General features: G+C 44.1%; 1 protein-coding gene across 3 annotated transcripts in view; it reads right to left on the bottom strand.

Annotated features, from left to right (window-relative positions):
• Positions 1 to 2396: 2396 nt before the first annotated feature.
• The window catches only part of LOC129711749 (tumor necrosis factor receptor superfamily member 5-like), a 42295-nt gene continuing 21494 nt past the window's right edge, over positions 2397 to 23197 (bottom strand). For 2 of the 3 annotated variants that reach the window (XM_055659673.1, XM_055659674.1), the window contains exons 6-9: positions 20263 to 20432; positions 19086 to 19111; positions 12615 to 12728; positions 2397 to 3726 (exon numbers count right to left, since the gene is read on the bottom strand). In XM_055659673.1, coding sequence (XP_055515648.1) covers positions 12630 to 12728; positions 19086 to 19111; positions 20263 to 20432 — 295 coding nt within the window. In that variant the 3' untranslated portion in view covers positions 2397 to 3726; positions 12615 to 12629. The remainder of the gene's footprint in view (positions 3727 to 12614; positions 12729 to 19085; positions 19112 to 20262; positions 20433 to 23197) is intronic. The other variant, XM_055659675.1, reaches the window with a different exon arrangement.

Here is a 23197-nt window from a genome sequence, read left to right as displayed (position 1 = left end):
CTGCTGTAATTTCTACATGGTGAAACCAACATCTATAAAAATGGCCTTTATTAAAATCTGACAATGTGCACTTTAACCACATGCAATTTTTACTATTGCAAATCTCAAATTGTGGAGTACTAGAGACAAATAAATAAATGATGGGTCTTTGTCCCAAACATTATGGAGGGCACTGTATCAAATATTGATTTTTCTAACTTCAAGTAGCCCTTGCTTTCCCTCTCGCTCCGTCCCTCCTCCACCCTAGCTCTCCGACACGTTTCATTGTCACCTTCCCCTCATCCAACAAAGAACCATTCTGCATTTCCTTGAACGTCATCTGCTTTGATCTCCCGTTTTCACACCTTTAGTTTTCCTCTCCCCCCCCCCCCCCCCCCCCCCCCCCCGATTCTGTGTGAAGAATGGTCTCGACACGAAACGTCACCAATTTCTTCTCTCCAACATTTTGTGTCAATCTTCATTGTAAACCAGCATCTGTAGTTCTTTGCTACACAAGTGCTTTGAGAGGTTGGTTATGGCACATATCAACTCCTACCTCAACAAAAACGTTGACACATCAGAACAAACTCCCGGCTTGGCAACCAGATACTGGTTTGTACCGAAGATAGACACAAAAAACTGGAGTAACTCCACGGGTCAGGCAGCGTCTCTGGAGAAAAGGAACGAGACGTTTTGTGTCGGCGGTGATGGCTATATTGCGTGGGCAAGATACTTGGTGCGGGGTGACGAAGGGTCGCAGCGAAAAGACGGGCCCCGAACAGCGGCTCCATCTCCTCCTCCTTCCGCCCCCCCCTGATAAGGCCCGCTGCTTGCAAACCCGCTAACCAAAGATCGTATAGCAGAGGTACACAAAAAAGCTGGAGAAACTCAACGAGTGCAGCAGCATCTATGGAGCGAAGGAAATAGGCAACGTTTCGGGCCGAAACCCTTCTTCAGACTCGGCCCGAAACGTTGCCTATTTCCTTCACTCCATAGATGCTGCTGCACCCGCTTTGTTTCTCCAGCTTTTTTGTGTACCTTCGATTTTCCAGCATCTGCAGTTCCTTCTTGAACATCTTATAGCAGAGCTCCGCAATAGGATCTTTGCCGCTAACGGCGCATTTAAAAAAAACCCTCCCGCACGCTGAGGCCGGGAGGAGGGAGGGAGGGGTAGGCCTCAGCGTGCGGGAGGGGTTTTTTTTTAAAGCGGTTTTCGCCGTTAGCGGGATTGCTGTCGCGGCCGCTGCTGCCGCTGTGCGGGAGCCGTCATTCACTGCGACACTTCTGAAGCAGCTGCACCATAGATCCTATAGCCATATGATCTTTGAGCTGCACCGCTCGGCCCCGCACCTTGCTGTTAGCTGGCGGAGGAGGGAGGTGGTGGCGAGGAAATCCCAACGGCCAAGGCAGCGGGGCGATGTCCGAGGAGTGCTGACCTTCATTCCTCCCCACCTCGCCCCCCCTCTCTCTCTCTCTCTCTTGTACGCCCCCACCACCCACCCTTTATCCTGGGACCCCTCCTCTACATCCGGCACTGATCCCCATTCCCGCCTCTATTCAGTCCGCACTGACATCCCCTGTGCTCTCCTCCCCATCCCCCCCCCCCCCCCCCCAATCTATTCATCCTGCGCTGATCACCCTTTCCACCTCGCATTGATTCTCCTGCCCACGCCCCCCCCTCCCCCCATCCATTCTGCACTGGTTCCCCAATTCACCCTGTACTTACCCCTTTCCCATCCATCCTGCAATTTTCCATCCATCCTGTACTGATCCACCCTCCATTTACTCTGTACCTTCCCCCCTCATTCATCCTGCAGTGATCACCCATTCATCCAGCACAGACCCTCCGATCCACCCTGTGCTGCTGACCCCCCCCCCCCCCCCCCCTTCCATCCTGTACTGATCCTCCCATTCAAGAAGAATGGGAGGAACAATCTGAAGAAGGGACTCGACCCAAAACGTTGCCTATTTCCTTCGCTCCATAGATGCTGCCTCACCCGCTGAGTTTCTCCAGCACTTTTGTCTACCCCCATCCATCCCGTACTGAACCCCCCCATTAAACACCACTGACATCCCCCGTGCTCTCCCCTCACAATTTTACCTACTACAACCAACACGTACTAATTCACCTGCCTCAATCCATCCATTCTGCACCGACTGCCTTCTAACCCCCCCCCCACACGACCATCTATCCACCCCGCACTGATTCACACACATCCCCATCCCTGACCCTATTGTCCTGCAATCAAAATGTGTTTTCATTCCCAATGTTATTATTTGTTTTAATCCATAAAGATGGATTAATCAAATTGTGAGCACGTGAAACATTAAAACCGCAGTGTTAGATTGTCAATGCTATCATTGACACGTTATTACCGAATTCATTTTAACGGCAAATCAATGCTCTTACTATGGAGTATCAGTACTGTAGTTATTTATTGAGCAACATTCACAACTGTACGTACGCATATATGTTACCATGGTCCAGGATTTATTGACACAGGTTGATCATACGCTGAATAATCCAAATAATCTTGTTTGGAAGTGGAAAGAACTAATAGAAATTGCATTAACTGCAATGTGTAAAAAGAGTTGAGATACTGTCTTATAATTTTGCTGCATGGCATTGTGGGATATATTGGTGAATGTTTAGTTTGTGACTTTATTTGAAGCAGAAATAATATGTGAATGCTTCATTGAGTATAATTCCGACTGGTAACTACGTGCTTTATCCGAGCACATTATCGCGCGTGTCATGCAAGCCATCTTGAATGACCACCTAAACTGTCATTTGGAAAACTAAAAAGCTGCCAAGGTTGCCCGGCTGGCAACAGGGAAAAAAAGTTAAGCGAGAGCCCTGTAGAGCACATGATGCCCATGCCTATAGACCCCTGTATTAAGCAGCAGAGGTGCAGAAGATAGTTAAGACTCCCAGGATACTTATCCTCGTTGGGTTAACATTTATTTCATAGAATAGTGAGAAAAATATGTACAATATAGTTAGCACCTTTAGACATTAAATCATCGACTGTTACAATTCATTTTTGGAATTGACAATATCACTGTGTACTGAATGGGCTACATCCTTTGAAAAGCAAGATGGTCTCGATGGTAAAGTAAAGGTGATGAAGTAGAGGGTCTACTGGACTCTCATAGCCTCCCATCACTCTTGCAGGTGGATCTCAGCTACTAGCACTTCCTGGAAAGTGATGATTCATCAGCAGTCAAGGACATCACATTAAACACTTCCACTTTGCCTCTTGAGGCTGCAGTTCTGACATTTCAGGAACAACACTCACTCCTCCCCATCAGAATCAAAGGGAGACTATTATTTGGCAACTAGTTCGACCAATTGTTTTTTCCGGTCACTATCAGCGAGTATAAGTACAAAAAATGGGCAAGAGTAGGCTCCCTAACCGCGTTATTAAGTCAGCAACATCATTCTCTGGAGGTCCCACGCTTAAGCCATCCATTTCCTTTTCATATATCCATAGAAACTCTTACTGATATTGTCGACAAGTTCTCTCAAAATCAAATTTTTCTTTTCATTTCAAGTCTTTTATTCTTCAGCTGCTGGTCATTTGACGACTGAGGGTTTGAAGATGTTATACAGAGGAGTAGTGTCTTGTGTAAAGACAACATGGAATATGTAAATAAGGTGAAGCCTGAACTGTTCAGTGGATGAGAACATTTGAGCTTCTTGGTGCTGGACTGGAATAGTCTTCTGTTTCAGGTACTCTTGGTAATCTGTAAATGGATGTCATATGTCAGAAACTTTCTGAACAGTTATGTATTCATACCTTCAGCATTGCATTGAACAAAGATCAAGAAAATATAGATGATAGATATCTGAAATCAAAAACCGAAAATGAGAGAAACACTCAGCAGGTAACAGCATCCATAAAAAGTGATCAAGAGTTCATGTTTCAGCGTGAAGATTATTTGTCAGAATGGTTCTGACAAAAGATCTTCACCATGAAACATCAACTCTGTTTATCTTTCCAGAGAGTTGTCCAGCTTTGTCTATTTTATTGATGCATTGAAGGACAGACAAATTTACCACTGTCTGTTGGACATTCTCACTGGATTTAAACTAAATAGTGGGGGGGGTGGGGAGGGATTGACAAGTTGGGAGTTTAAAGATGGAGTTAAAGAGATAGTGAGTACAGGAACCGTTACGAAAGTCTCTCGAATTAATGGGAAGGTAAGTTCGAGGAGGGACATGAGAGTAAGGTCGGGGCTAATTGCGAGCGGTGAGAGGAGAGGTGAATACTGAAGTCGAAGTGTAGTATATGAATGTGCGATGTATAAAAAATAAAGTGGACGAGCTTGAGGCTCTGTTAGAAATGAGCAAGTATGATGTTGTGGGAATTACAGAGACATGGCTGCAAGAGGGCCAGGGCTGGGAACTGAATATTCAAGGGTATATCTATCGAAAAGACAGACAGGTGTGTGGGATAGCTCTGTTGGTGAGGAGTGAAATTCAGTCCCTTACCAGGGGTGACATTGAAATATAAATGTGAGGTTATCCATTTTGGTGGCAAAAACGGGAAGGCAGACTATTATCTAAATGGTGGCCAATTGGGAAAGGGGGAGATGCAGCGAGACCTGGGTGTCATGGTACACCAGTCATTGAAGGTAGGCATGCAGGTGCAGCAGGCAATAAAGAAAGCGAATGGTATGTTAGCTTTCATTGCAAAAGGATTTGAGTATAGGAGCAGGGAGGTTCTACTGCAGTTGTACAGGGTCTTGGTGAGACCACACCTGGAGTATTGCGTGCAGTTCTGGTCTCCAAATCTGAGGAAGGACATTATTGCCATTGAGGGAGTGCAGAGAAGGTTCACCAGACTGATTCCTGGGATGTCAGGGCTGTCTTATGAAGAAAGACTGGATAGACTTGGTTTATACTCTCTAGGATTTAGGAGATTGAGAGGGGATCTTATAGAAACTTACAAAATTCTTAAGGGGTTGGACAGGCTAGATGCAGGAAGATTGTTCCCGATGTTGGGGAAGTCCAGGACAAGGGGTCACAGCTTAAGGATAAGGGGGAAATCCTTTAAAACCGAGATGAGAAGAACTTTTTTCACACAGAGTGGTGAATCTCTGGAACTCTCTGCCACAGAGGGTAGTCGAGGCCAGTTCATTCGCTATATTTAAGAGGGAGTTAGATGTGGCCCTTGTGGCTAAGGGGATCAGGGGGTATGTAGAGAAGGCAGGTACGGGATACTGAGTTGGATGATCAGCCATGATCATATTGAATGGCGGTGCAGGCTCGAAGGGCCAAACGGCCTACTCCTGCACCTAATTTCTATGTAATAGGAGATGTGGAGTCAGTATGGATAAAACTAAGGAATTGTAAGGGTAAAAAGACCATAATGGGATGTATATACAGGCCCCCCAAACAGTAGCCTGGATGTAGAGTGCAAGTTGAATCAGTAGTTAAAATTGGCATGTCGTAAGGCCTTTGACAAGGTTCCTCATGGAAGGTTGATTAAGAAGGTTCAATTGTTGGGTATTAATGGTGGAGTAGCGAGATGGATTCAACAGTGGCTGAATGGGAGATGCCAGAGTAGTGGTGAATGGCTGTTTGTCAGGTTGGAGGCCGGTAACTAGTGGGGTGCCTCAGGAGTCTGTGTTGGGTCCACTGTTGTTTGTCATGTACATCAATGATCTGGATGATGGAGTGGAAAATTGGATTAGTAAGTATGCAGATGATACTAAAATAAGTGGTGTTGTAGATAATTAAGTAGATTTTCAAAGTCTCCAGAGAGATTTAGGCCATTTGGAAGAGTGGGCTGAAAGATGGCAGATGGAGTTTAATGCTGATAAGTGTGAGGTTCTACATCTTGGCAGGACAAATCAAAATAGGATGTACATGGTAAATGGTAGCGAATTGAAGAATGCAGTTGAACAGAGGGATCAAGGAATAACTGTGCATAGTTCCCTGAAGGTAGAATCTCATGTAGATAGGGTGGTAAAGAAACCTTTTGGTGTGCTGGCCTTTATAAATCAGAGTATTGAGTGTAGAAGTTGGGATGTAATGTTAAAATTGTACAAGGCATTGGTGATGCCAATTCTGGAGTATGGTGTACAATTTTGGTCGCCTAATTATAGGAAGGATGTCAACAAAATAGAGAGTACAGAGGTGATTTACTAGAATGTTGCCTGGGTTTCAGCAACTAAGTTACAGAGAAAGGTTGAACAAGTTAGGTCTTTATTCTGTGCAGCGCAGAAGGTTAAGGGGGACTTGATAGAGGTCTTTAAAATGATGAGAGGGATAGACAGAGTTGATGTGGATAAGCTTTTCCCATTGAGAGTAGGGAAGATGCAAACAAGAGGGCATGACGAGAATTAAGGGACAGAAGTTTAGGGGTAATACGAGGGGGAACATCTTTACTCAGAGAGTGGTGGCTGTGTGGAATGAGCTTCCAGTGGAAGTGGTGGAGGCAGGTTCAATTTTATCATTTAAAAATAAATTGGATAGGTATATGGGTGGGAAAGGAATGGAGGGTTATGGTCTGAGTGCAGGTAGATGGGACTAGGGGGAAAAAAAAGTGTTTGGCACGGACTTGAAGGGCCGAGATGGCCTGTTTCCGTGTTGTAGATGTTAATTGTTATATGGTAAAGGTAATGCTATGGTTGTTGTGGGAGATTTCAACATACAGGTAGACTGGGTAAATCAGGTTGGTACTGGAACTCAAGAAAGGGAATTTGTGCATTGCCTCCATGATAGATTCTTAGAGCTGTTTGTATTGGAGCCTACCAGGGAGAAGGCAATTCTGGATTTAGTGTTGTGTAATGAACCGGATTTGATAAGGGAACTTGAGGTCAAGGAGCCATTAGGAGGTAGTGACCATAATATGTTAAGTTTTAATCTACAATTTGAGAGGGAGAAGGGTAAATCAGAGGTGTTAGTGTTACAGTTGAACATAGAGGACTATGGAGCCATGAGGCAGGAGCAGGTCAAAATTGACTGGAAAGATACCGTAGCAGGGATGACAGTGGAACAACAATGGCAGGTATTTCTGGGAATAATACAGAAGGTGCAGGATCAGTTCATTCCAAAGAGAAAGATAGATTCCAAGGGGAGTGTGGTTGACAAGGGACATCAGGGAAAGTATCAAAATAAATGAGAAGTACAACGTAACAAAGATGAACGGGAAGCAAGAGGATTGGGTAATGTTTAAAGAGCAACAGAAGATAACTAAAATGGCAATACGGGGAGAAAATATGAGGTACACAGGTAAGCTAGCCAATAATATAAAGGAGTATAGTAAAAGCATCTTTAACTATGTGAAGAGGAAAAAATTAGTTAAGACCAAAGTTGGACCTTTGAAGACTGAAAAAGGTGAATTTATTATAGGAAACAAGGAAATGGCAGATGAGTTGAACAGGTACTTTGGATCCGTCTTCACTAAGGATCACAAACAATCTTCCTGAAGTACTATTGGCCAGAGGATCTGAGGTGACAGAGCAATTGAAGGAAATCCACATTAGGCAGGTAATGGTTCAAGAAGGAACTGCAGATGCTGGAAGATCGAAGGTACACAAAATTGCTGGAGAAACTCAGCGGGTGCAGCAGCATCTATGGAGCAAAGGAAATAAGCGACGTTTCGGGCCGAAACCCTTCTTCAGACTGATGGGGGGTGGGGGAGGGAGAAGGAAGGAAAAAGGGAGGAGGACGAGCCCGAGGACAGGGGGATGGGAGGAGACAGCTCGAGGGTTAAGGAAGGGGTAGCAAGGGCTAGCAAAATTGGGAGAATTCAACATTAATGCCATCAGGATGCAAACTGCCCAGGCGGAATACGAGGTGCTGTTCCTCCAATTTCCGGTGTTGCGCACTCTGGCAATGGAGGAGACCCAGGACAGAGAGGTCGGAATGGGAATGGGAGGGGTAGTTGAAGTGCTGAGCCACCGGGAGGTCAGGTTGGTTATTGCGGACTGAGCGGAGGTGTTCAGCGAAACGATCGCCCAACCTACGCTTAGTCTCCCCGATGTAGATCAGCTGACATCTAGAGCAGCGGATGCAGTAGATGAGATTGGAGGAGATACAGGTGAACCTTTGTCGCACCTGGAACGACTGCTTGGGTCCTTGAATGGAGTCGAGGGGGGAGGTGAATGGACAGGTGTTAAATTTCTTGCGGTTGCAACGGAAAGTGCCCGGGGAGGGGGTGGTACGGGAGGGAAGGGAAGAATTGACAAGGGAGTTGCGGAGGGAGCGGTCTTTGCGGAAGGCAGACATGGGGGCAGATGGGAAGATGTGGCGAGTGGTGGGGTCACGTTGGAGGTGGCGGAAATGGCGGAGGATTATGTGTTGTATTTGCCGGCTGGTGGGGTGGAAGGTGAGGACCAGGGGGACTCTGCCCTTGTTGCGAGAGCAGGGATGGGGAGGCAGAGCAGTGTTGCATGGTATGGATGAGACCCTGGTGCGAGCCTCATCTATGGTGGCGGAGGGGAATCCCCGTTCCCTGAAGATCGAGGACATTTCTGATGCCCTGGTATGGAATGTTGGGTAGACAGATGGGACTGAAGGCTGATAAATCCCTAGACTCTGATGGTCTGCATCCCAGGGTACTTAAGGAAGTGACTCTAGAACACATTGGTGATCATTTTCCAATGTTCTATAGATTCAGGATCAGTTCCTGTGTATTGGATGGTAGTTAAGGTTATCCCAATTTTTAAGAAAGGCGGGAGAGAGAAAACAGGGAATCATCGACCAGTTAACCTGACATTGGTGGTCGGGAATATGCTGGAGTCAATCATAAAAGATGAAATAGCAGCACATTTGGATAGCAAATGGATCGGTCCGTGTCAGCATGGATTTACGAAGGGGAAATCATGCTTGACTAATATTCTGGAATTTTTTGAGGATGTAATTAGGAAAATGGACAAGGGAGAGCTAGTGGATGTAGTGTACCTGGACTTTCCAGGTACACTTGGATAAGGTCCCACATAGGAGATTAGTGGGCAAAATTAGGGCACATGGTATTAGGGCACATGGTGTTGGGGGTAGAGTGCTGACATGGGTAGAAAATTGGTTGGCTGACAGGAAACAAATTGTAGGGATTAACGAGGCCCTTTCAGAATGGCAGGTAGTGACTGGTGGGGTACCGCAACGCTCAGTGCTGCGACCACAGGTATTTACAATATACATCAATGAATTCGATGAAGGGATTCAAAGTAACATTAACAAACTTGCAGATGACACAAAGCTGGGTGGCAATGTGAACTGTGAGGAGGATGCTATGAGAATGCAGGGTGACTTGGACAGGTTGGGTGAGTGGGCAGATGCAGTTTGATGTGGATAAATGTGAGGTTATCCACTTTGGTAGCAAAAACAGGAAGTCAGATTATTATCTAAATGGTGTCAGGGTGGGAAAAGGGAAAGTACAATGGGATCTGGGGATCCTTGTTCATCAGCCAATGAAAGTAAGCATGCAGGTAGAGCAGGCAGTAAAGAAAGCGAATGGCATGTTGGTCTTCATAACAAGAGGGGTTGAGTATAGGAGCAAAGAGGTCCTTCTGCAGTTGTGCAGGGCCCAAGTGAGACCACACCTGGAGTATTGTGTGCAGTTTTGGTCCCCTAATTTGAGGAAGGACATTCTTGCTATTGAGGGAGTGCAGCTTAGGTTTACAAGATTGATTCCCGGGATGGCGGGACTGTATGCTGAGAGAATGGAGTGGCTGGGCTTGTATACTCTGGAATTTAGAAAGATGACGGGGGTTCTTATTGAAACATATAAGATTATTAAGGATTTGGACACGCTAGAGGCAGTAAACATGTTTCCGATGTTGGGAGAGTCCAGAACCAGGGGCTAAAGTTAAAGAATAAGGGGTAAGCCATTTAGAACAGAGATGAGGATGATTATTGTGGGTTGTGTGTCTATGGGTTTCTCTGCCTCAGAGGGCGAGTCTCTGGATACTTTCAAGAGAGAGCTAGATAGGGCTCTTAAATATAGCAGTCAGGGGATATGGGGTGAAGGCAGGATGGGGTACTGATTGGGGATAATCAGCCATGATCACATTGAATGGCGTTCCCGGCTCGAAGAGCCAAATGGTCTACTCCTGCACCTATTGTCTATTGTTTTTGACAATCCCCGCTTCATCATCCCACGATTATGCTGCATGTTGAGTCAGAGACATATATCGCAGTTGGAAGGAACAGATAAAACAGAATATGGGTAACCAGTATAGTTATGGAGGATACCAAGTTAAAGAGAAAATGTATAAGAATACCAAAGTTACCGATAGACCTGAAAAATTGGGATAAATTTAGAATCCAGCAAAGAAGGACAATAAAGAATAAAACAGAAAATAAACCACAAGAGCCAACCAGGGAGGACTATTATAATAGGGGTCGTTCCAGGCAGATAAAAGGAAGACATTGGTCCATGAAAACTTTAGGTACTTAAAAAAATAAGGCTGGGTAAATAGTTTTAGGAAACAAGGAAATGGCAAGGGATGTGGATGTTTTAGTGGATGTGGATGTTTTAGTGGATTAGCTTCACAGTACGTCACATGCTGGGAAACAGTAGGTACTATGAAAATCTAATTAATCCAATTCATATAGAATCATACTTGGGGAGGAATTAATATCATCATCAGTAAAAATGTAGTCCTGGGTAAATTAATGGACCTAAAAACAGAGCAGTCCTGTTTCTGGGATCCTGAAGGAAGTGGCCATTGCCGAGTGGATGCTTTGTTTGCAATCTTCCACAAATCCTTACATTCCAGAGAGGAACCAGAGCATTGGAAAACTACCAATGCAAAGTCCGAGGGAGAGAGAAAGCAGCTCACTAGAGGTGGACAAACATAACATCTGTTGCTGGAAAAAATGGTAGAACCAATTAATTAAGGAATTAATAACAGCTGCAAAATAATTTAATCAAACAAAGTCAGTGCTGCTCTACGAAGGTAAAATTATGTGTGGCAAGTATTGAATGTTTTGAGTATTGCTGACAGTCAGGAAAGATGAGATTGCACCAGAGAGAATTGAGATGTACGAGGATGTCCAGGGATGTACAGGGATGGAAAATTGTATCTATGAAGAAAGATTAGATGAACAAGACAGTTGTTTAAGAAGGAACTGCAGATGCTGGAAAATCGGGAAGAAGAAAGGAAGAGGCAGAGACAATGGGCTGTGGGAGAGCTGGGAAGGGGAGGGGAAAGGGAGAAAGCAGGGACTACCTGAAATTGGAAAAGTCAGTGTTCATACCACTGGGGTGTAAACTACTCAAGCGAAATATGAGGGCTGCTCCTCCAATTTACGGCGGGCCTCACACTGGCCATGGAGAAGGCCCAGGACAGAAAGGTCAGAATCGGAATGGGAGGGGGAGATCAGGTTGGATATTACAAACCGAGCACAGGTGTTGGGCGAAGCGATCGCCAAGCCTATGCTTGATTTCACCGATGTAGAGTAGCTGACACCTAGAGCATCTAGAGAACTAGGTAGCTCTATTCAGAACAGTGGGGTCTGAGGGAAGATCCAATTTTGGTGTAAAAAATGAATATAAGAGACCAATATAGAGAAAATAAGCAGGACCTATTTTGCTCAACAGAGTAGTCAGTCACCAAATCATACATAATCTAATAATTAACAGGTGACCCCAGGTTTGAAAGACTGGTGTACTGAAATCAGACTTTGCACAAATTTACCTGTAAATATGTAAAGAATTTTTCAAAATTGTAAAGTCAAGTTACAGAAATGCAGATCTTCAGGAGTTATATAAACGTAGCAGCTACCTAATTCAAAAGACAACTAGTGTTCAAACAAAAAACAAACAGTTTCTACATTATCTCCTAGCAGTAATCAAACAGCCGGTGGGTTGGATGTTGAATGAATGAATGAATGATATCTTTATTTCGAACAATTGAAAAAAAAAAGAAACAATGAAAATTAATAAATAAAAGGAAAATTATAGATATACACATATATATACACATAAATACATACACACATATACATACATATACACATATATATGTACATACATAAATTAAAAAATCAAAAGCCAATTTCAACATAATACACATTAGACTCTTTCGAAAAGGGATAGGAAGAAGCCTATGCTTGTCGTCCTACCCCCATTCTTCACCATTAACAATTGCAAAATTCAATAAAATAAACTAAACAGACAATTCAAATAAAACTACTCCAATCAAGCTATTAAGAAAAAAAGAACAAAAAAAGAACAAAAAGAACAAGCATCATTAACATCTGTGAAATTTACATTCTCCTTCCTCATTACTGTACTTTTCAAAGATATATCTTTTGTACATTTTTTTAAATTGCATTATATTCATACTTTGTTTAATGGTTGTTAGCTGCAACCACCTCAATGCAAAGACAATTACAGTGGGCTGTGATAAATATGAAGTTATTACAACCACATCACTAATACTCTGAGTTACTGACCATTCCAAGAACAGAACCTGACAAAAAGGAAAGGTTTGAAGCAGAACATTCTCACAATTGCCTTCCCCAAATCAATCTACTAGACTGCGTGTAAAAAATGGGAGATTTGGTTGAGGCTGTTGCAACTACTGCATCCCAACATGATCCAGCATTAAGAAAATATAGAAAAATATTCAACTTGCTGTGTGAAGTATTTGAGATGTTGCTTGAATATACTCACTTCAATCTCTTTGCACTAAGGCTGCTCGTTGCTTCTTAGAGGCATTGTTGTTGAATCAGATGGATGCCCATTGATGTTATTCCAAATTGGAGATGGTCTGTCACCCCTACCAATCTGTAGAGATAAACACATTATGAAACTTGCAAGTTTGGAAAATTACATTTTAAAAGTGGTGATTTACTTGTCATTGTTTGACAATGAAAGAAACAGAATATTTACACCACAATGTTTGGCACTGACTCTCACTCCTTTGTCAAATTGTAGGGACATCTTTCATGACACTCTCCATCTTCACGTTGAATGTCAAATGTTGTCCAGAGGCCACAAGACTATCTATAGTCCTCCTCATCAGCCCTGGTACTGCCGCCCTCACTGTGCAGTACTAGCACCCCAACAAACTCCCTGCCTCCCACATTTCACCTGATCACTTGAACAAACCGCCTGCTCCCCCACAACATCACAGACATTACATCATCTCAAGTAGTTTGTCATTTCCTTTCCTCATGCTCACCGCTGATATCCAATCTTGAGCTGTTCTTCCCTTTTGTAACCTTACCCTGAGATGTAAAGTACACCAATGCTGATGACACCTCTGCCTTCAAGCACACCCAATCATTTAATGGCAGGATGTGGATCCATGAGCATCCCCAAGATGCTGATCCTTGCTGTATTGCTTGCAACCTGGAGTACTGTATTCAGTGGTCATATTGTGGCCTCCTCCACATTGGAATACACAAATGAAGATTTGGTCACAGCATTCTGTCTATAGGGGCAATTCTGAGTTCCCATTAATTGTCACTTTCATTCTTCATCCAGCTTGATTAACCGCATCTCATCTTCCATCTCGGCCTGTTGCAGTCTTCCATTCTACGGAATCTTCAGGTAACTCACTTTCTCTGCCTGTATCAGAACTGACCATTGACGATGTTATCCTTCATTGATGTTGGCAGTTTCACGATATTTGAAATGTCTCTGGCTATATCATCACTCTCACTGCCACAGTAAACCACAAATTCTACCGGTGGTATCCACGATCTCCAACAATCACAGATATTCCCTTTGACCTATCTATTCCTCCCCATGTTTAAATCTTGCCTGTATTTCTCTCTTTCTCAATTATAATGAAAGGTCTTTGTTTTATAATACTAGCTGTTTCTTAACTAGTTCTGTCTGACCTCCTGAGTATTTCTAATATTTCCTTTTCTTATTTCATATCTCCAGCAACTACAGTTGTTTTGTTTAAGATTTAGATCTGGTTCTCATTCCTTCTACTCCTCTTGTACAAAATGTTATCTGATCTGCACAGAGGTATAAAATATTTGAATGTGATTTGAGCTAATGGAATGCAGGTTTTGTTCCACTGCCTGCAAACAACGCACAGCTCCATAACTCATACATTCTGCAATTTACTGCGAGCTATGTGACAACATATCAAAGACAACTATGATATGTTGCTGTGCACTACATCTGGTTAAGCAGTTACATGGAGCATGTAGGGTGATCAAAGGTAAAACACAACAGGTACAATCTGCACTCATCATCCATTTTGCTGAAAGCATTGGGATGCAAAGGATTTTTACTAATGTCACACCTCTGACCAAAAATCACACTTACAATTATTATGGGATGGATATCAGAAACAAAATCGTCAACACAAGGATTGGATTCACATTTACCAGACATGAACTAAGACTAGAGTTATTGTGCAACACACTGACCAGGTTAGCATATTGGGCTGGTCCCACTTGGCTATATTTGATCCATGGCTCTCTAAACCCTTCCCATCCATATACCTGTCCAAATGCCTTTTTACATCATCATTGTATCTGCTTCCATAGTTTCTCCAGTGTTGAGGAAAGTTGTTACATACGCACATCAAGATTGGTGTATTTTGCAGTCTCTCGGTATTGTTTTATTAAAATCCAGTCCCATGGGTTCAGTGGCAGCTGAACCCATGGCAACTACAGTTCATCCAGGGCTAACCTGAAGAGGGGCATCAGGAAGGCCAAGCACTGCCATAAGCTCAGGATTGAGGAGAACTTCAACAACAACTCCGACCCCCGACGCATGTGGCAAGGCATCCAGGCCATCACGGACTACAGACCCTCCAACATCACCCCCACATCCAGCGACGCCTCCTTCCTTGAGGAGCTTAATCACTTCTATGGCCGCTTCGACAGGGACAATCTAGAGACAGCCATCAAGGCTGTGCTACCTGCCGATCACCAACCCCTCACACTCACCCCCTACGACGTGTACGTGGCACTGAGTAGGACTAATGCACGTAAAGCTGCTGGCCCTGACGGCATCCCCGGGCGCGTGCTCAGGGCCTGTGCTGCGCAGCTGACAGACGTCTGGACTGACATCTTCAACCTGTCACTTGCCCAAGCAGTTGTCCCCACTTGCCTTAAAACCACCTCCATCGTGCCAGTGCCAAAACACTCCACGGCGGCAAGCCTCAACGACTTCCGCCCAGTTGCACTTACCCCCATCATCACCAAGTGCTTCGAGAGGCTGGTCCTGGCACACCTCAAAAGCTGCCTACCCCCCCACACTGGATCCCTATCAGTTTGCCTACCGCAAGAAAAGGAGTACGGAGGATGCCATCTCAACGGCACTTCACTCTGCCCTCTCCCACCTCGACAACAGAGACACTTACGTAAGAATGCTGTTCATCGATTACAGCTCAGCATTCAACACCATTATACCATCAAAACTAATCACCAAAGCGGTAACCTGGGCATCGACCCCTCCCTCTGCAACAGGATACTGGACTTTCTAACCAACAGACCCCAGTCTGGTAGGTTAGACAAGCACACCTCTTCAACCCTCACCCTGAACACCGGCGTTCCACAGGGCTGTGTGCTGAGCCCCCTCCTCTACTCCCTCTTCACCTATGACTGCACACCTGTACATGGTACTAACACCATCATCAAGTATGCGGATGGTACAACGGTGATTGGCCTCATCAGCAACAACGATGAGCTGGCCTACAGGGAGGAGGTCCAGCACTTAGCAGCATGGTGCGCTGACAACAACCTGGCCCTTAACTCCAAGAAGACCAAAGAGCTCATTGTAGACTTCAGGAAGTCCAGAGGCGGCACGCACACCCCATCCACATTAACGGAACGGAGGTGGAACGTGTTTCTAGCTTCAGGTTCCTGGGAGTCAACATCTCCGATGACCTCTCTTGGACCCACAATACCTCTACTCTGATCAAGAAGGCTCATCAGCGTCTCTTCTTCCTGAGGAGACTGAAGAAGGTCCATCTGTCTCCTCAGATCCTGGTGAACTTCTACCGCTGCACCATCGAGAGCATCCTTACCAACTGCATCACAGTATGGTATAGCAACTGCTCTGTCTCCGACCGGAAGGCATTGCAGAGGGTGGTGAAAATTGCCCAACGCATCACCGGTTCCTCGCTCCCCTCCATTGAGTCTGTCCAAAGCAAGCGCTGTCTGCGGAGGGCGCTCAGCATCGCCAAGGACTACTCTCACCCCAACCATGGACTGTTTACCCTCCTACCATCCGGGAGGCGCTACAGGTCTCTCTGTTGCCGAACTGGCAGGTCGAGGAACAGCTTCTTTCCGGCAGCTGTCACTCTACTCAACAACGTACCTCGGTGACTGCCAATCACCACCCCCCCCCCCCCCCCCCCGGACACTTATTATTATTTATTCAAATCGTTTGCTATGTCGCTCTTCCAGGGAGATGCTAAATGCATTTCGTTGTCTCTGTACTGTACACTGTCAATGACAATTAAAATTGAATCTGAATCTGATAAGGCCGATATAACCATATAACAATTACAGCACGGAAACAGGCCATCTCGACCCTTCTAGTCCATGCCGAACACATAATCTCCCCTAGTCCCATATACCTGCGCTCAGACCATAACCCTCCATTCCCTTCCCCATCCATATAACTATCCAATTTATTTTTAAATGATAAAAACGAACCTGCCTCCACCACCTTCACTGGAAGCTCATTCCACACAGCTACCACTCTCCGAGTAAAGAAGTTCCCCCTCATGTTACCCCTAAACTTCAGTCCCTTAATTCTCATGTCATGTCCCCTTGTTTGAATCTTCCCTACTCTCAGTGGGAAAAGCTTTTCCACGTCAACTCTGTCTATCCCTCTCATCATTTTAAAAACCTCTATCAAGTCCCCCCTTAACCTTCTGCGCTCCAAAGAATAAAGCCCTAACCTGTTCAACCTTTCTCTGTAACTTAGTTACTGAAACCCAGGCAACATTCTAGTAAATCTCCTCTGTACTCTCTCTATTTTGTTGACATCCTTCCTATAATTAGGCGACCAAAATTGTACACCATACTCCAGAATTGGCCTCACCAATGCAATGTACAATTTTAACATTACATCCCAACTTCTATACTCAATGCTCTGATTTATAAAGGCCAGCACACCAAAAGCTTTCTTTACCACCCTATCTACATGAGATTCCACTTTCAGGGAACTGTGCTCAGTTATTCCCAGATCCCTCTGTTCACCTACATTCTTCAATTCCCTACCATTTACCATGTACGTCCTATTTTGATTTGTCCTGCCAAGATGTAGCACCTCACACTTATCAGCATTAAACTCCATCTGCCATCTTTCAGCCCATTCTTCCAACTGGCATAAATCTCTCTGTAGACTTTGAAACTCTACTTCATTACCCGCAACCCCACCCATCTTAGTATCATCTGCATACTTACTAATCCAATTTACCACACCATCATCCAGATCATTGATGTACATGACAAAAAACAGTGGACCCAACACAGATCCCTGTGGCACCCCACTCGTCACTGGCCTCCAACCTGACAAACAACCATCCACCATTACTCTCTGGCATCTCCCATTCAGCCACTGTTGAATCCATCTTGCTACTCCACCATTAATACCCAACCAATGAACCTTCTTAACCAACCTTCCATGAGGAACCTTCTCAAAGGCCTTACTGAAGTCCATATACACAACATCCACTGCTTTACCCTCATCAATTTCCCGAGTAACATCTTCAAAAAATTCAAGAAGATTAGTTAAACATGACCTTCCAGGCACAAATCCATGTTGACTGTTCCTAATCAGACCCTGTTTATCCAGATGCTTATATATATTATCTCTAAGTATTCTTTCCATTAATTTGCCCACCACTGACGTCAAACTAACAGGTCTATAATTGCTAGGTTTACTCTTAGACCCCTTTTTAAACAATGGAACAACATGCGCAGTACGCCAATCCTCCGGCACTATTCCCGTTTCTAATGACATTTGAAATATTTCTGCCATAGCCCCTGCTATTTCTACACTAACTTCCCTCAATGTCCTAGGGAATATCCTGTCCGGACCTGGAGACTTATCCACTTTTATATTTCTCAAAAGTGTCCGTACTTCCTCTTCTTTGATCCTCATAGTTCCCATAGCTACTCTACTTGTTTCCCTTACCTCACATAATTCAATATCCTTCTCCTTGGTGAATATCGAAGAAAAGAAACTGTTCAATATCTCCCCCATCTCTTTTGGCTCTGCAGATAGTTGTCCACTCTGACGGACCAATTTTATCCCTCGTTATCCTTTTGCTATTAATATAGCGGTAGAAACCCTTCGGATTTACTTTTACCTTACTTGCCAAAGCAACCTCATATCTTCTTTTAGCTTTTCTAATTTCTTTCTTAAGATTATTTTTACATTTGTTATACTCCTCAAGCACCTCATTCACTCCATGCTGCCTATAATTATTGTAGATCTCCCACTTTTTACGATTTCCTTTCAACCGAACAGGGACATAAAGATTCTGTACTCTTAAAATTTCACCTTTAAATGTACTCCATTTCTCTTCCACATCTTTCCCATAAAACAAACTGTCCTAATTTACTCCTTTTAAATCCTTTCCCATCTCCTCAAAGTTAGTCTTTCTCCAATCAAAAATCTCAACCCTAGGTCCAGTTTTGCCCTATATCAGCCGATGTAGGATGAGATTGTAATTTATATCGTAAATATTTTAATCATTTGCTAGATGCAGGACAGAACGCCACAGTAGATCCTTCTTCCCCGTGTCTATCAAATTTTACAACTCCTCCGCCATCTGTCGTGGGTGGGCTGATACCGACTCCCCTCCCCCTCCCTAATCTATGCACATCCTCAAGCCTTTCCATTCGCCATTTCAATTCCATGTTTATTGTATTTTGTGTTTTTATGACTGTTGGCAGATCAATATCCCTCCTGGAATAAATAAAAGTTCTATCGTATCCTATCATTTAGCACCTTACGCTGTAAGGCACTGATCAGCTGATGTTACTCCCTTTGATGTGTTTTGGATCCAGTGTAATGATGCATCACTTCAGGTTAAGTAGAACATGCACAAGAAACATAATACTAAATTATTTGAATTAAACAGCAGCAATCTATTTTAAACTTAAAATTTAATACACATGAGCTTTAAATACTGGTGAGATATTATGTGCTTACCCCATTCTCTCGTCTTTTATAGAAACCTATTAGAAACAAAATGCAAGTTTTTCAGTATAATTACCATGAAATTGGTTTACCATATCTTTGGTCTGTTATGTTTTGATATGAAATTAATCGGTGATTTTACAAACTATTCTGCCACTTATATGCCACAACGGTTCTCTTTGGCACAGTTCAGGTTGACAGAAGATGGAGCTGACTTTAAATCAATAGTGTTGTGATAATGCTGGGAGTGGGATATACAACAGCTTGGTGTGTATTGTCAGAAGTCTGACAACAGCACCACAGCAGCAGGACCCAACAGGCATGAGTGGGCAAAGCAGAATTCTTCAGAACCACACTCAGGCAAAGGAATAAGTAGTTCTCCCAAGTTCATAACTACTAGGAGTAGAATACGGCAATTCAGCCCATCAAGTCTACTCTGCCATTCAATCTTGGCTGATCTATCTTCCCTTTTCAACCTATTTGCCCCATAACCTCGCACACCCGTACTAATCAACAATCTGTCAGGTCGACACAGAAACTCTGGGAATCCCAGCAATTACAATAATATCAGTTGGCTCATAGAGGTAGCCTAAAGAAAATGTTCAGGAAGGAATTTCCAAACTTTAGAGGACTGGCAGAGAATGAATTCAGGGAAGATCAGGAGAGTGGGTGTTTGCAGACCCAGAGGCCCAGCAAGTCTGCACAAAGGACATAACAGGTATTTAGATTTTAAAGTTGAAGTGCACTTGGAGCAGGAGTGAATGCTAATTGGCAAGCAGAGCAGCAGAATAAAGAAGTGAAAAGATAGCAAAAGCATGGCTGAGGATTTCAGTAAAGGAGGAGCTGATGCACGACAGAGGCAAGTGCAGGAAGTGAAAACAGGCCGTCTTCATAGTGGTGTGAATGTATGCAGAAAATCCCAGTTCTAGATCAAAGACAACATCGAGGTGGAGAATGACCTCTCAGCTTCAAATAATTTCCTCAAGTGGAAATAATGACAATTAACAAAACTGGCAATTTTAGGTCTTTTTGCAGAGAGAGCAAAAAGATTGGTTAAATTCGGTCGCACAATAGTTTGCCGATTGTAAATACCAATATTAAAAATTATGATCATTTCCAAACTAGCTAAAAAAACATCGGATTTAGAAAATGATAACAGAACGATGTAAACAATAAATTAATAACATACGTGGTCTGAGTTCAGGATACCTCCAGAAAACAACTGCCACAGTTAAAATCAAAACGATAACCACAATTGCGACAACTGAAATGATAAGTCTTAAATTGTAATTTTCTGCACACTTTACATCAGCTTCACTGCTCCCATGTTTATCCAGTTGTAGATTGAGCTTTTCACATCTGGAGAATTTACAGGAAAAAAAATGAATACAAGCATTCCCAAAGGTTGCTTTGTTCAAGTAAAATGAATCAGTTACAATTAATCTATTATTGAAATGTCATTGCAACGCTAGCATTCTGAGGTTTACCACTTTTGACATGATAAAGACAACAGGGATAGGTCAACAATTCATATTCAAAACAGTTCCACAGAATATTTCTGTAGACAAGACCTTGGTTTAAACACCTGTCCCTGGGCAATGCACTGGGATGTCAGCCCTGATTCTCACGGATCACATCTTTCCAACTCGGGTGAAATGCTTTGTGCCACACCCAGCCCCTGCTCTTGTTAAGCACTGGTTTTATAAATGTGGGGACCTTAAGCTGTTGTTGCGAGAGGTTGAAGATTTCCATGAAACCTCTAGCCAGTTGCTTTGCACATGTTTTGAGAATATCGGTACACCAACAGGGTCGTTTGCTTTCAGAGGTTCACAATTGTAAAGTATTTTTTGAAGTTTGCCTTGGAGACTGAGATCACCAGGTCATGTGGGACTGCACGGGCTCATGATGGCACATCATTGTTCTCCCTTTCTAAGTGAGCAGAGAAAACATTGAGCTCGCCTTGGAGTGACACATTATTGTCACTTGCGCTACTCCATGTCACACTGATTGAAACGATGGAGTGAAAAAGCCATGCCGTATTTGTTGAGTGTCCATCGGAGCCACCAGTTTAGCTCAGAAGAGTCACATCACATTCCCAGTGGTCTTCTGGAGGAAGTATGTGTATGAGCTTGATCGCCTGCCTTGAACACCCAGATCTTGTCTGGTCCTCAGTCGATTGCTGATCTCTTGGTGCATCCAAGCCTTCTGGTTGGGGAACATTTGGACTGTCTCGGCAGGAACACATTCTTCCTCATGAATGTCAACTTCCGTGCTGATTTCATCACACCATTCTCCTCTACATTTTCACACACCTATATCAGAGCTCTCAGTTGCTTCCATTCTTAAGTTTCCAATGACAACAAAAGAATCAAATCTTATTGCCCGTCAGAGGAACGGGGAAAATAAATTTGCTTATTTTTGGAGTTTCGATCTTGAATGTAATATCTTTAATTGTCTTATCTATTAATTATTATTATTTATCTCGAGAAGTGGCGGCGCGACTCATCTGTCTTTTTTTTAATTTTAATTTTTTATCTAGTTAAATGTAGTTGTTTGCGTTTTTTTTTTTTAAATAGTGTTTTTAAATGTGTATATGTGGGGGGCGGGGGGAAAAGGGGGAAACTTTTTAAAAATCTCTTCCCTGTACGGGAGACCCGACCTTTTCCCTGTCGGGTCTCCGTTGTCGTTGGGGCCTAGCACCGTGGAGCGGCCTCCAGCCTGAACGACTTGGGGGCAGCCCACGGAGCCTGCGGAGCTGCGGACTTACCATCATGGGGCTGGCCGGCATCGGAGCGTGGGGAACGGTGGTGACTCGCTGCTGCAGCCCGACCACGTAGCTCGGAGGTCCGGGTGGAGACTGTAGGTACAGTGGACTGGGACATCGGGAGCTCGCAGGTCCGGGTGGAGACCGCTTTCCGGAGCTCCCGCAACGCGACTTCTCCAGCCCGTCGCGGGGTTGGAACAACCCGGACCGGGGCCGTACATCGCCCGACGCGGCTTAATGGCCGTGGGACAGTCCAGCGCCCGCCGGGGGCTCCAACCGTGACTTTAAGACCTGGAGGAGCGGGGCCGTACAACGCCCGGCACAGCCTAAAATGGCCGTGGGACTTATCATCGCCCGCCTGGGGCTTCAACATCGGGAGAGAAATGGAGAACAGGGGAGAGAAAAGACTTTGCCTTCCATCACAGTGGGTTCACTGTGATGGATGTTTCTGTAAATTGAATTGTGTGTATGTCTGTAGGAAATTGTCTTTGTTTGTATGGATGTGGAAACGGAATTTCGTTTGAGCCTCACTGAAGTCAAGGAAAATGGTTTATCTTAATAACTTTCCATGATATAATTTTAAAGTCTGATTGTGTTCAAATGCTCATGGGTTTGCCTTTATTCTACCATGTTAAACCTCGCCTTGCTGTTTTCATATATTTTTGCTTGCTTGTTTCTGGAAATATATGTGTTCACTGCTTGGGACAGCAGGCTGGTTGGATGGCAGAAGGCAAAGGGGCAATAAAGGGACCTTTTTCTGGTAGGCTACCAGTGACTAGCGGAGTTCCGCAGGGTATGGTGCTGTGGCCGCTGCTCTTCACGTTGTATATTAATGATTTGGATGAGGGGATTGAAGGTTTTGTGGCCAAGTTTGCAGATTATATGAAATTAGGTGGAAGGGCAGGTAGTGTAGAGAAAGGGCAGGTAGTGTAGAGATTTACTAGAATGTTGCCTGGGTTTCAACAACTAAGTTACAGAGATAGGTTGAATAAGTTAGGTCTTTATTCTCTGGAGCGCAGAAGGTTAAGGGGGGACCTGATAGAGGTCTTTAAAATGATGAGAGGGATAGACAGAGTTGATGTGGACAAGCTTTTCCCTTTGAGAATAGGGAAGATTCAAACAAGAGGACATGACTTCAGAATTAAGGGACAGAAGTTTGGGGGTAATATGAGGGGGAACTTCTTTACGCAGAGAGTAGTGGCGGTGTGGAATGAGCTCCCAGTGGAAGTGGTGGAGGCAGGTTCATTGGTATCATTTAAAAATAAATTGGATAGGCATATGGATGAGAAGGGAATGGAGGGTTATGGTACGAGTGCAGGCAGGTGGGACTAAGGGGAAAAAAATTTGTTCGACATGGACT

The sequence above is a fragment of the Leucoraja erinacea genome, chromosome 30 (genome assembly GCF_028641065.1).
Source record: "Leucoraja erinacea ecotype New England chromosome 30, Leri_hhj_1, whole genome shotgun sequence".
NCBI lineage: Eukaryota > Metazoa > Chordata > Chondrichthyes > Rajiformes > Rajidae > Leucoraja > Leucoraja erinaceus.
The sequence above is the reverse complement of the archived record's forward strand: the minus strand, read 5'-3'. Positions and strand labels throughout refer to the sequence as shown.